Source organism: Vicia villosa, linkage group LG2, assembly GCF_029867415.1.
Source record: "Vicia villosa cultivar HV-30 ecotype Madison, WI linkage group LG2, Vvil1.0, whole genome shotgun sequence".
NCBI classification, from domain to species: Eukaryota; Viridiplantae; Streptophyta; class Magnoliopsida; order Fabales; family Fabaceae; genus Vicia; species Vicia villosa.
The window spans coordinates 198006735-198019888 of NC_081181.1; the positions used below are offsets into that span (position 1 = coordinate 198006735).

Here is a 13154-nt window from a genome sequence, read left to right on the forward strand (position 1 = left end):
CTATTAATAGCTCCTCAAGGTTCGAGATCAACCCAATATAAAATATCAAGTTGGTTGGTGGTTATCATGTGTAAAAGCTCTTTTCAGTTCATAGGCTTAACCTGGTTAAAATCTTGCTAAGGTTGAAGATAAGCCCGGTATAAAATCTCTTAGGTTCGTGGTTAGCCCGTCAAAACCTGAGTTTGGTTCGTGAGTACATCCCAGATTAAGAGCTCGCCCGCATTCGAGATTGGCTCATGTAAAATCTTGATTTGAAACTTGAATTCTAACCGCTCCAAGTTTTTGTTTAGAAATAAGACTAACTGCTTCGATCCATCATTGGAAGGAAGTCTCATCGCTTCTCTCTGTATTAGTTGTTTAGTTAGAAGTTAATAAAAAAAATTCACTTTCCTTGTATAAGGGGGTTTGAGAGTTTCAACCTACTAAAACCTCTTAAATTTATTCGATACTCCCCAGAATAAATCTTGGGAAGAGGATAAGATCTTTTTCTATTTGACCCAACCTGTATAATTTCTGGTGTTATCTCTCTATCCATTAACTCTTTACTTTCTGCATTTTATCTTCTTCTGCATATTTATGAAAAGTTTTCTGCAATGTTTTTAAACTCTAAAATTGATGGTAAAAGTTTTTCAACCTCAAGTTTTTATGTGGAGTCATTTGTCCAACATAGTTAACTCTATATATTCCTTGCATCCACCATGCAGTCTGATACGCGCACAACCTAATGATTTCTCTATTCTATTGTGGATTTGGTCTATAAGTTGTCTACAGTCGTTTGTTGTTCATGCTTGTATTCCGATGGTTATCACCTCCCCTATTCATCCTTTGGTGTCTTAGTTTTTTCCTTTGTTTTAAACAAATTATGGTTACTACATTACTAATCTACATGATATGCAATTACTCTAAACAAATTATATTCTAATGAGATTTATTAGTTCTAAAATCAAATGATCTTATCTTCCTCACTTTTCTAAATTCAAAGAATAGTTTGAGAAGTTCATTATTCGAAATAATTTGTTCAAAATCAAGAAATAAACCCTTCTGAGCATAAATTATATCTTAGTTCTCTCATCTTAACTACAGCCATATTCGCGAATTCGAGGGCTTAGGAGTGGCATTGTCAAATTGCTGCCAAGAATGTACTGTCATGTTGTAGAAAAATAGTTTAGATGTTTTGAAGATAACAAAATTTTGTGTAAATATGATTAAGATATTGATCCTATTTGTTATTTGATGTGTGCTCTGAATAAAAACAAATTTGACAAACAGTTTCATCGGGCCAACCCTTGTTAAGATGTAATAATGTTAATATTAGCCCTGGTTAAAATGTAATAATAGATATTCAAAGATATTGACTATGATACAAATCTAACACTATTGAAACATATGATAAACTCTAAAGCAATGTTTTAACAAACAAAAAATCTAAATTTTTTTTTAGAAATACTCCAAAGAAAAATCACATTAGAGCCAATTCACTAATGATCACTTCATTATAAATTACTTCCCACATGTCAATATTTGTTATATCTACCCATAAAATTGAAAAGGAAAAGAGACAACAAATATATAGTAGATGCTAATTACACAAAATTGTAAGGGAAAAAAGACAACAAATATATAATAAATGCTATTTACATAAATTTGGAGTTGACTAAGATTTTAGAAAGGAAAGTTATGTAGTTTTCATAGTACTCAAAAATTTTAAATGTATACTAAATAAACTTACTTATTTCCTTTTTACTTCTGAGGAAATTATGGACGTAGAATAGGTCTCAGTGTCCAGAACTTTTGAAGTTGTTTTCTCTGGGGATATATCTCTTCTAACATAGAATGCTGGTCTTGTCGGTAAAGTAACATGTTCATATTTGTTTGTCAACATTGATATAACATCAGACATTGTAGGTCGATCATTTGCATATTGTTCTACACATAAGAGACCAACATGAATGCATCTTTTCACTTCATCGGGAACAAAGGAATCATTTAATGATGGATCCATTAGCTGCATATACTCACCATCATTCCATAGCTCCCATGCCTAGTATAAGAATATTTTTAAGAAATTGGATAGTATGTGGAAAAATAAAACTCAACAAGACTAGTTTAGCATACATGTCCTATTAGATTTATTGGATGATCATCGTCATAGAAGCTGTTGTTTTTTCTTCCACAAACAATTTCAAGCAGCAACACTCCAAAGCTATAAACATCAGACTTTGTAGAACAAATTCCTTCCATAGCGTATTCTGGAGACATATATCCACTGCAACAAAAATTATCTAACAACATCAAAATTATTTTGGAAACATTAGGGAAAATAAAGTTTAGAAAACTCACTATGTGCCGACAATCCTGTTGGTATTTACTGTGGATTCCTGTTGTGTGAACATTCTTGCCATGCCAAAATCAGAAATTTTTGGATTCATATTCTCATCAAGAAGTATGTTGCTCGCTTTCAAGTCTCTATGAATAATTTTTAGTCTTGAATATTTATGAAGATAGAGTAATGCCTGAGAAATTCCTTCTATAATGTTGAAGCGCTTCTTCCAATCGAGTAGTTTTCTTTTTGTAGAATCTTAAAAGTGAAAATGTAACAATTTAAGTTAGAATACTTACTAACAATTACTACAATATTTTTGTCAATCTTCTACTACAATTACTATAATATTTAGTTAAGAATGAAAATAGATTTGATGCTTGTGTTTAAAAACATCACATATTTCTCACCGAATAGATAGAAATCCAAGCTTTTGTTTGGCATATATTCGTAGATGAGAATCCTTTCTTCTTCATGAATACAACAACCAAGTAGTTGCACAAGATTTGTGTGTTGAAGTTCGCATATCAGTACCAATTCATTTTTGAATTCAATAATTCCTTGTCCAGATGTTTTTGAAAGTCTTTTTACAGCAACTTTTTGCCCGGTTGCCAAGATTCCCTGAACTTGTAAAACAAAAACCATCAATAATCTTTTAAACATTTGATTTTATTCATAACTACTTTTTAAAGTCATTTATTGCAATGGTTTCAAGTTACCTCATAAACGGGTCCATAGCCTCCCTGTCCTAACTTGTTTTCGGGAGAAAAGTCCATGGTTGCTTCCAAAATTGATGCATAGCTAAAAACTTTTATATCATGTTCCTTGAAGTCATCTTTAAGATCTTTAATACTATATAATTCATTGGAAGCGGCCAACTCTTGCATCTCAGTCTCCTTTTCTATAACTTTCTTCTCTGCAAAGCAAGAAAAATTAAGAGAGAAAATAAATGGATTTGATATAAAAAATATGTATTTGAATTTGGCTTTTTAAGTATTCAAGTACCTTTAAGTCCATATTTGTGTTTCTTTATTGTTATGCATAGAACGAGTGAGCATATTATGAGTAAAGCAGTTGCTATTGCTGCACTTATCCATATCCTCCTTCTTTTACCTGCATTGACTATTTAGACAACAAATTAATATTTAAGGCTGTCTTTTCAATTTCTATTAGGTTTTCAAACATTGTTAGGACAAATTTCTCCTAAACACTTGAGATTATTTAAACACTATTAAATGAATAATGAACTATATTTAACTACAGAATAATTATGGTAAAATTTTTAACCTTAAACTATGGTTTGTCTTACACACCTTATCATCGCTTATAGGTGATACTTACAAAAAAAAATTCAAAAATCAAAAACTTGATATGTAACAAATATCTCATTATATGATTTTAGACTTACCATGGTGATTTGGGTCTGACTTTACTGGCTTTTTCAATTTGTAAAATTTAAAGTCAGCCTCCCAATCAACATCTTGTGTAGAATTCCATGAATAAAATATACATCCAGTTCCATTACCATAATATTCTTGGAATCCATTGCAACTACAATTTCTCCAACAACTCAACTTGCAATCACTGTAACCATAACTCACATTGTCTAGGAAGTTAGCATAGTAAGTGTTGGGTCTGCCCATCTTTCTCTCAAACACCTCACCAGGCATCCTGCAAGTTGGTATATCCTCCCATTTTTGGCATCCTCTATCACTATTATATCCATAACAAATATCTGCATTACCCAACTCTCTTTCCAAATTCATGAGGCTGCCCGAAGAGGATAGATACCACTCTGGGGACATCTTATAATTCTGGTTTTTAATTTCAAAACTAAAAGAATCTTCATCCTTGTTAGAGATGATAACGTATTGATAATTTTGTTGAACATTTGCTGGAATGTTGTCGAACAATCCATTATTTGCAAGTTTTCCGCTTTTCCAATACACTATCCCGCGTCTCTTAATGTTCAATTCCCTTTCTTTTGGTTCCCATTCGAGACTAAATCCACCAGAAGATGGTCGCGAATTAGTCAACCAAGAAACTAATGACCAATTATGTCCAGTTTTTCGGTTAACACCTAACTTCATTGTTGGGACCAAAACGGCTGAAGGAAAATCAAAACTTTGCCACAGTAAACTCTTTATTCCATTGGGGTGAAGTTGTTCGAGTACAAAGTTACCTGTGTCTAGCATAGTAGCCAAAGTATTGTTTATAGGTTGGGATGAAGAGTAAATGATTATTTCTTTTCTATGTTGAAATTCAATTTTGAGCACACCAGAGTAGTTTAGAGATAAAACCGCTGAACTGATATCAATTGGTTGGTTACTATCATATATCCATATTACTGATCCATAATTGAAATTAGCCATATTTACAATAATCAAGTAATTGTAATTATCTCCGTTATCTAATTTTCCATGAAATATTTCACCGAATGATAGACAATACCTGCCTTGCTTAGAGCATAGAGCGGAGTTGGCATCCAATCTTTCACCTGCCTTCAAACTATCATTTCTTGCTTTAACACAAAAACTAGTACTCCACCATACCCATAAGTAGTATATCAACACAACTTGTTTCTTTGTTTTAAACCTTATCATCATCAGTATTGTGTCAAAATGAAGATAAAGTTAACCTATTCAAAAAGAGAGTGCTACAGAACTAGCTATAAGAAGTATACTCACCAAACATGTAGGAGAATAATCATTTCAGCTTTGGATAGGAAACTTGATACAAGTGATTCAGGCCTTATCAAAGCTGGTATTTTACACGATTAATCTAAGTCAACTCTATCTTCAATTATTTTTCCACTACGAAGTGTTGCACTAAAGTACTTTTTGTTACCACTTTATTTAAAGGAAAGGAAAATGATTACTCTGATACAATAATTGAAGGATAAACTATGAAAAAAAGCTAATAGTACCTGCTTTTCACGAGGATTTCATAGAATAATCAAATAAGAATATTCAAGAGGATTTCATAGAATAATCTAACTTTTCTTAATTTTTTTCATAATTAGAGAAACCATAATGTGATACAATGGTTAATAAAAATATAAAAGAGTCATATTTTATTGAAAGTTAAATAACATTAAAAACATAAAGTAAAAAAACTGAACTATAAATATTTCAAATTAAATAAAATTTATTTATTTATATTTTTTGTATTCTTTATTCATATAAAGTTCTTAGGGAAATTAATAGCATATGGTAAAGGAAAGTAGTTTAATAAACTGTCAATGTAAGTTAAAGTGGATTTCGAAAAAGCCTACGATTGTGTAAGTTGCACAACTAGAAATACTCCATTTTCAAGCGGATTTAAGCTAAATTTCCGCAGGAAACACGTTTGCTGCGGTTTTTCGTCCCAAGCTAAAACCTATATTTTCGGGAGGAAGTTCTGCAGGTAAATCCGAAGTAAAATCCGCAGGAAATTATCCACAGGTAAATCCGCCGTAAACTCCGCTGGTAAGTTCGCAGGAAAATCCCCAGGAAACTACAATCCGCAGGTAAATCCGCAGGTAAATCCGCAGGTAATATATTTTTAAAATGAAAAATAAATCTAATTTTTATATGCTCCCCTAGCAATATACAACAAAATACATCAATCTATGGTTACAATTACTACGAATACATCATTCTTGACAAATAGTAGAAACCTTTGAAGAAACAACTAAGGGCGAGTAATTACATAATTATGGACTGAATTCTTAAAAAACTGTTTTTGTTTAATCAGAATTGAAGAGCAAGTAATTACATAGTTGTGGCCAAAAATGTTAGTGCCAGGGCTTCCATTCTAACACACCATTCACAAAAACACGTTGCTTACAACCACACCATTCTTAACTAGTTCCTATTCAGTGAAGGTGAAAATTAACCATACAAACAACCGAAATTTCGAGGGACAGACAACGTTAACAAAAAAACTAATCTGGTGCGTAGAACAACAGTGCATAGACACCTCTTAAATTTCCATGCATACACCAAGTTCTCCAATTTCTATAAGAAAAAAAAAGGAGATGAGTTATAATTTAAAATTATGGAGAACTTACCGGACCACCAAACGCTGTGAAGCACCAAACACTGTGAAGTCAGCAAGCTGCAACTCATCCAGTATACCATCCCCACCAATGACATAAACCTGAGCATTGAGTAGTACATTAGAGAATCTATACAGGTATAGGTAACTTATTTTGACATGAAAAATCTAAAACGAAACTAAAAACTAGGGACTCTATTTGATATAAGCAAGCACTTCTATATCATACTTTCACTTTCAATTACTAAACAAATATCAATTTTTATATTTATATTTTTTGAAAAATTGTACAATGCGGTGACCATTTTATGTAAGCAAACCAAGCCATGGCATGCACAATTCTCGGGTTAAAACACTCAACAAGCATGGAAAGCAAAGCCTTGGAAAATAGCAACCTAGGCTTGAAAAACTGGACAGTTGAAACCAATATCCCACTTGAAGTATTGCTCTTTTGTTGGCTAGTTTCATGTTGAATGGTCCATAACTCAGCTTTGATGGACTTGTCACTGCTAACAAAAAAGTCATTAATATAATTCCCTCAACAACTTAGTACTTTTTATTAAGTTAAAAAAAAGTCATTAATATATATCCCCAATGGATCATGCAAGCATATTATTCGATGTAGTCACTCCACCTAGACTTCACATCACTCGATCTAAATTGTTCCTCAATTTTCGATCTAAGCCTTTCAAGTTAATGCCCACTCACCCAACCGGTCCAGCCACTATTTTTTATTCTCTAAACAACACCTCAACAAATATCAATTTACATATATTACATTACGACAAGATAATTCTCCTCCCTCAACGAATACTAAAATATAACAAATTATGAACGTGTAAATTATGCTCACATATCCAAAATTATCACTTCTTACCCTTTATTTATAAGTTCTATGTCCTTTGTACTCAGTCACCTTAATATATTTATGTCATTTATAATATCATGAAATATTATTATAATAACGTGTTATATAACTTAGCATTGAAGAGACATTGTACGTATATATTCCCAACAACCCAACCTTATTGTGCTTGAAATATTGGACCATATGAATGTGTCTATATGATATTTATCCAAATAAAGGTAGAATTTATTTTCCTGTAATACATAAATATAGCAATAGGTAACAGATAAGTGATGTATATAGTACCAACAATATAACCTTATATACCTTACATGCTAAGAAATCAAATCAAAGCATTCATTCCAATTCCAATTAACCAAACATATATGGGCAGTGCCCACTGCACCATCATCAGAACCTGATTCCAAATTATCACTCATATCATAGAAGTATTATATATCATGCAAGCCAACGTGTAACATTCCAATGCATGCATTCATGTAGTAATTTTACTCAACAAGTTCATGCCAGCATTAAATTATTATAATATCTGCTTCTCTGCTTCATATTGAAGGCTTTCACATTCCTCTAACAAGTTAATCTAGTTGACGATAAGATAAGAAGAGACTCTTACCGAACCAAAATAACGGACACAATCTATTGTACATACTATAACACATTTGGTATATGATCTTCTATACCCATGAAACTTTTTTTATAACTACCATTAACCTCATTCAGAACTTCATTCAAATTCAGCCTACAAAATTCATTCACAAAAACCAAAACAACAACACCGACACAACCGGTAAATTAACACAGCTTGTAAGTTATAACACAACTTACTCAATAAATCATCAACACAATTTCAGTTTGTCGAAGCATCCGCACAAATGTCTTCTTTTTAAAAAAAAAGTGATTTACCGACACATCATCATACATCTCTATCATCAACACAATTTCAGTTTGTACTAAATGCTTGAATCCTAGAACTCTGAGAATTCCCTTGAGAAACTGTTACCGAATAACACATAATTTATTCTTAAAAGACAGTAATCAGCTGACAAGAAAACATTAAAGCAGTAGCATTATAGCAATGACTATACTACAGAGAAACAAACAGATAAGAGGAATTAAAAATGAAAAAAATAATCAAAGAAGATAACTAATAAAGAGTACAGATATGATTCAATTCAGCATGTATAATTTGAGATAGACTACAATTGTTTTACCTCAACTAAGTCTTCCATCTTCTGAGCTCACACCCAATGTTTTTTCATCTATAATTTCATCCTCTTTTAAACCATTCTGCACCCAAAAAAAACAATCAATCAAAAACTTCAGAGTCATTTGTTACATATTATTCTAAAAAAAGCATTTCTAACTACAAATTCTTCAGTAAAAGAGTATGGAACACCGTGATATTGCTACTCCATCTTCATTATGAAGAAGATAACCTTCAGTAAAAGAGTAAGAGGATGTCATACACGATATTAACAGATACCACAACAACAAATTAGAGTTATCACAAAATTTGGTGGATTTTCAACTTGAAACCACATCATGAGCTTGGTTGAGACTTTTCATCAAACACCTTGTGTGCAAGATGAAAAACTCTTCACTTTGAAAGCATTTGATAGCAAAAACTGAGCATCAATCATCAACGATAACACAACTACGACTAAGCAACCAAGAATCGAACAGAAGAGAAGAAGAGGAATTCAAAAATGCGTGAATACTTGTCTCACCGGATTTGTTGACGGAAACGCGAGAACAACCTTGGAACTCCACCGTGCACCTCCACGGTTACCTCAAAGCTCCGCTGCACCTCTCAATCTCGATTTCCCCGCCTCCACAAACCGAACGTGACGCCGGAAACGTCCCTGCCGGAATCCCGTCACCCCGTCATAATATTTTTTGCCGGTAATTCCTTCTCCTTCTTTAGGAGTGAATCAATTGGTTGATTATTTGTTAGCATTGTTTCATGATGAAGGAGAGTAGAGAGAATGGCTTTTTGAAAATAAGTGTTTTTTTTAGAATGAAAAAGCACTTCTCATAAGTGCTTATGGGAAGAAGGCATTTTCACGTTACATGAAAGCTACGATACTCTCTGTAGTTTTCTTCTTTCCTTTTTCGTTGTTGATTATTCTGTTTTATTTTTAATGTAAACTAAGACTGTCACACGTCATTGTTTTTTTGGTTAGGTTCTAATCATAGAAATAATCAAGTGCATTTTTTTAAAATAAATTATAAAATTTGAATATATGTCAATAAATTAACAAATCTTATAATAAATCACTATACTACAAATTACATAAAGTATTATATTTATAACATCTATTGTGTAGTCATTTGTTTATTATAATATTATTATTTATAAAAATTATATTATTATTTATAAAATCAATTAATTAATAATGAACAATATTCTATGTGTCAATTTAGGCTAATAATACTATAGTGAATTAAAAGCAGAAATTAAATTGTTGGGTGAAAATAATTATATTAACACTTTCCAAAATATTAACATATGCAAATTCATTATAAACTCCAACCCAACTTTGATTCATTTTTCCATGTGTGCGAAAAACTCAATCAATGATGGATCTTGTAACACCCCATTTCTACCCGGCAAATATAATCCGGAAAATATCAGAGTATTCAAAAATTTCTCAACAAATAAATGAGGCGTCACATATTCATTTCATAACAAATCACTTAATCGCATTTAGCGAATACATAGCACTTTCTTTGATCAATAAAACAAATACTCGGTATATAATACTCTTCAAAACAAGGTAACTTCTTTTATTGGAATATATAGAGGAATCATAATTCTCAATCTTTGAATCAAATAACATGTTATTCAGCTAAGATAAAACAATAAACAACAACAATCATCAACATCATAAATCATCCCCCGAGTGCTACGTATCAGAGCGACAACCGACTCGATTAGCGACAACTAAATCTTCATACTTGAACACCTACACGTTATCAATATAAAGGCAACGACGAACAAGAGAAAAGGGTGAGATATCAAATCATATAAGTGAGCGCATGATAAATTGTATATTAGGATCCAAACATATATAGTCATCACATCTCAAGTATTAATATTGCTATACACTTCATGCTGTCACTAATTCACAAATCTCACATACTTTACATCTCACAACAAGTCACCATAGCTCATATTCACATCAATTACATATAAATCTCATTCATTTACTTTGCAAGCTAATTCATGATACATCACATATAAGTCACACAAGACATGTTTAGTTAATCGCATTCGCAAGTATTGACATCCTCATACTATTCACAAAATCATCAATTCACATTCTCACATACATTCATCATTTAACAAGTCACGGAATACAGTCACGATATAGTCACAAAATGTCACAAATATGAATCACATAAGACACATGGGACATGACTCGTGTATATGCATGTGGTACCAATCAGAGCTTCAGCCCCCGTCACCAATTGCCATTTGGCCCGTCATGTTTGCCATAGTTTTCAGGTCGTCGTGTTTGCCATAGTTTTCAGGCCGTCACAGAGTATGCATATGAAATGTGACTCGACAAACAAGACAACACAACATACTCATCAAAATCACATATTGTCAAGAGGCATAAGCCTATATCACAATTACATTACCATTTAGTTGAGGTAATTCACGCCACCATAATATTTCACCTTCATTTAGTCACAAAATCATCATCACAAATATATATAACATCACATATTACAATTCATCACAAACATCGTCATGTTTCGATACATCGGCACAATTACTCCGTTTCACGAATTAACAAAGTCATCACAACAAATCGACACATTCATCACATTAACAATAAACATCAACAGTTCATCTTATTAACAACAATATTAACACATTCATCATATTAACAATAAACATTAACAATTTATCTTATTAATAACAACATCAACACAATCATCATATTCCACAATTCAATTAACATCATAATGCGACATATTCAAATTCTTAATAAAAACATATTTATTGTTAATTCATCCCAAGGCAACATTACCAACTCATACCTATCAAGATGTACAAATAATTGCATATAGCATACAACATCATTATCATTTCATACATATCAAACACATACCAAAGTATAAGTCATATTAAATAATCTTCTAATGGTCCTCAATCCATTCTTATAAGATAGGAATTTATTTTAGCTTTCCAACGGTCCAAACGGCGCGTCAAACGGACACCCGAGTCAAAAGTTATGGCTTTTTGAAGTTTTGAAACAATTTCGAACAGTGGAACCCGGTTCCTTAAAACTGGGAACCGGTTCCCATCCATTAAAATGCAGTTTTTACGCAACAGAACACCCAGGAACCCGGTTCCTCCAAACTGGGAACCAGTTCCCCCTATTGCAGAACCCTAAAAACCTAGATTTTTTGCTGCTACGAGATCCCTCTCCTAAAACCTTCAAAACCCCATTTCTCAAACATCAAAACCTCATTTTAAATCACAATTTCTCAAGTCTAACATTGGTATCAAATAGATATTCAAATACACATATCATTTACATCAATTGCACAACCAATCATCCATCAATTTCAACATTCATAACATCCATAAACACATAACAACTCAATTTCCAGATTATCTTAAACAAATTTCATTTTTCTTTTTCCAGCAACAATCAACACAAGATAATGCAATAAATCTACACACCTAAGTCCCCACATACAATTGTTCATAAGCGCCATTATAGGAAGAGAATCCCACCCTTACCTTATCAATTGAAGCAACTCAATGGATCTCCGATTTACACTTCCGATTGGGCACCATAGATGGAAATCTTCAAGCTTTGTTCATCTTCTCCAAAACTTGTCTCTTTCTCTTCTATTCTTTTTTCTCCAAAAATGACAACTACTCTTTCTCATCTCTAAAATCCTAATTTTATCATTCTAATTGGGCTTAGTCTTTCCCTTCCTTTTTATTATTCTTCACAAATTAATTAGGCCCAATACGATAAATAACTCCAAATAACCAAATACCTCATTTAATAATATTCCACCGATATAATAATTCCGACTTACAAATAATATTATTCTTAATATTATTTTCCGACTTCAATTTAATAATTTCAAATGTGCCCTTAAATAACACCGACAATCCAAATTCGACCAATATATCATATTTTCGGTCTAATCTTAATTACTCAGAAAATTCCCAAAACTTCAAATATTATTCCAATAATATTTCTAATACTGAAAAATATCAAAACTCTTGATTAAATATCAATCCACTATCCTGAACTAATACCGACTAAATCGTCTCAAAATACGAAAACTTCACTAAACACTCTGAACGTCTAGATTAAGTGAATAATCGAATTTCCGGGCGTTACAAATCTGCACTATTTTTTTCTACAAATTACAAAAGAAATAATGTCGTTTATTAAATTTAAGAAATATAATGAAAAACGTATAATGTCCATTGAACTCAAATAATTAATAAAATAATGATTAATTTCTTTTTTTATAAATTTTAACAAAAAATACTATTATTTAAAGATATCATTTTAATATGTTAAATCTGCAGCAAAATCCGCAGGAAACTTTCTTGCGGAATTACTTGTGGATTTTGTATTATAGCTTGATTTTATTAAAATTATTATTCGCAGCAAAATCCGCAGGAAACTTTCCTGCAGAAATACCTACGGATTTTGTATTACAGTTTGGTTTAATTAAAAGAGACATCCGCAGCAAAATCCGCAGGAAAGTTTCCTGCACAATTACCTACGGATTTTATATTTTAGTTAGATATTTTGTTTGAAATAAATATTCCGCAGCAAAATCCGCTGGTATTCCTGTGGAATTTTCTGCCGAGTCTAGATCTGCAGGAAAAAGTATTTTATTTATTAAAATCCCAAGAAAATTCGCAGGAATACTTGCGGA

The 13154-nt window shown here is 32.0% G+C and overlaps 1 protein-coding gene and 1 long non-coding RNA gene across 4 annotated transcripts; both read right to left on the bottom strand.

Annotated features, from left to right (window-relative positions):
• Window positions 1-883: 883 nt before the first annotated feature.
• LOC131653521 (G-type lectin S-receptor-like serine/threonine-protein kinase CES101) lies at window positions 884-5238 on the bottom strand. Of its 3 annotated transcripts, XM_058923694.1 has the most exons (9): window positions 5008-5238; window positions 3729-4915; window positions 3326-3442; window positions 3040-3236; window positions 2731-2941; window positions 2341-2578; window positions 2116-2266; window positions 2020-2041; window positions 884-1926 (listed from the first exon to the last, which is right to left on the bottom strand). In XM_058923694.1, exons 1-9 carry the CDS (start codon window positions 5028-5030, stop codon window positions 1730-1732), a joined length of 2343 nt encoding a protein of 780 aa, XP_058779677.1. In that variant the 5' UTR covers window positions 5031-5238; the 3' UTR covers window positions 884-1729. The 3 variants fall into 3 exon arrangements, with proteins under 3 accessions (XP_058779677.1, XP_058779676.1, XP_058779675.1); XM_058923693.1 differs by having other exon boundaries at window positions 890-2041; window positions 3326-3433; window positions 5008-5235; XM_058923692.1 differs by having other exon boundaries at window positions 892-2041; window positions 5008-5235.
• A 645-nt stretch (window positions 5239-5883) lies between these two features.
• On the bottom strand, window positions 5884-9341 carry LOC131653527 (uncharacterized). The gene is made up of 3 exons (XR_009299101.1): window positions 8954-9341; window positions 8438-8513; window positions 5884-6460 (listed from the first exon to the last, which is right to left on the bottom strand). It is a non-coding gene; the product is annotated as an uncharacterized LOC131653527 (long non-coding RNA).
• Window positions 9342-13154: the final 3813 nt, after the last annotated feature.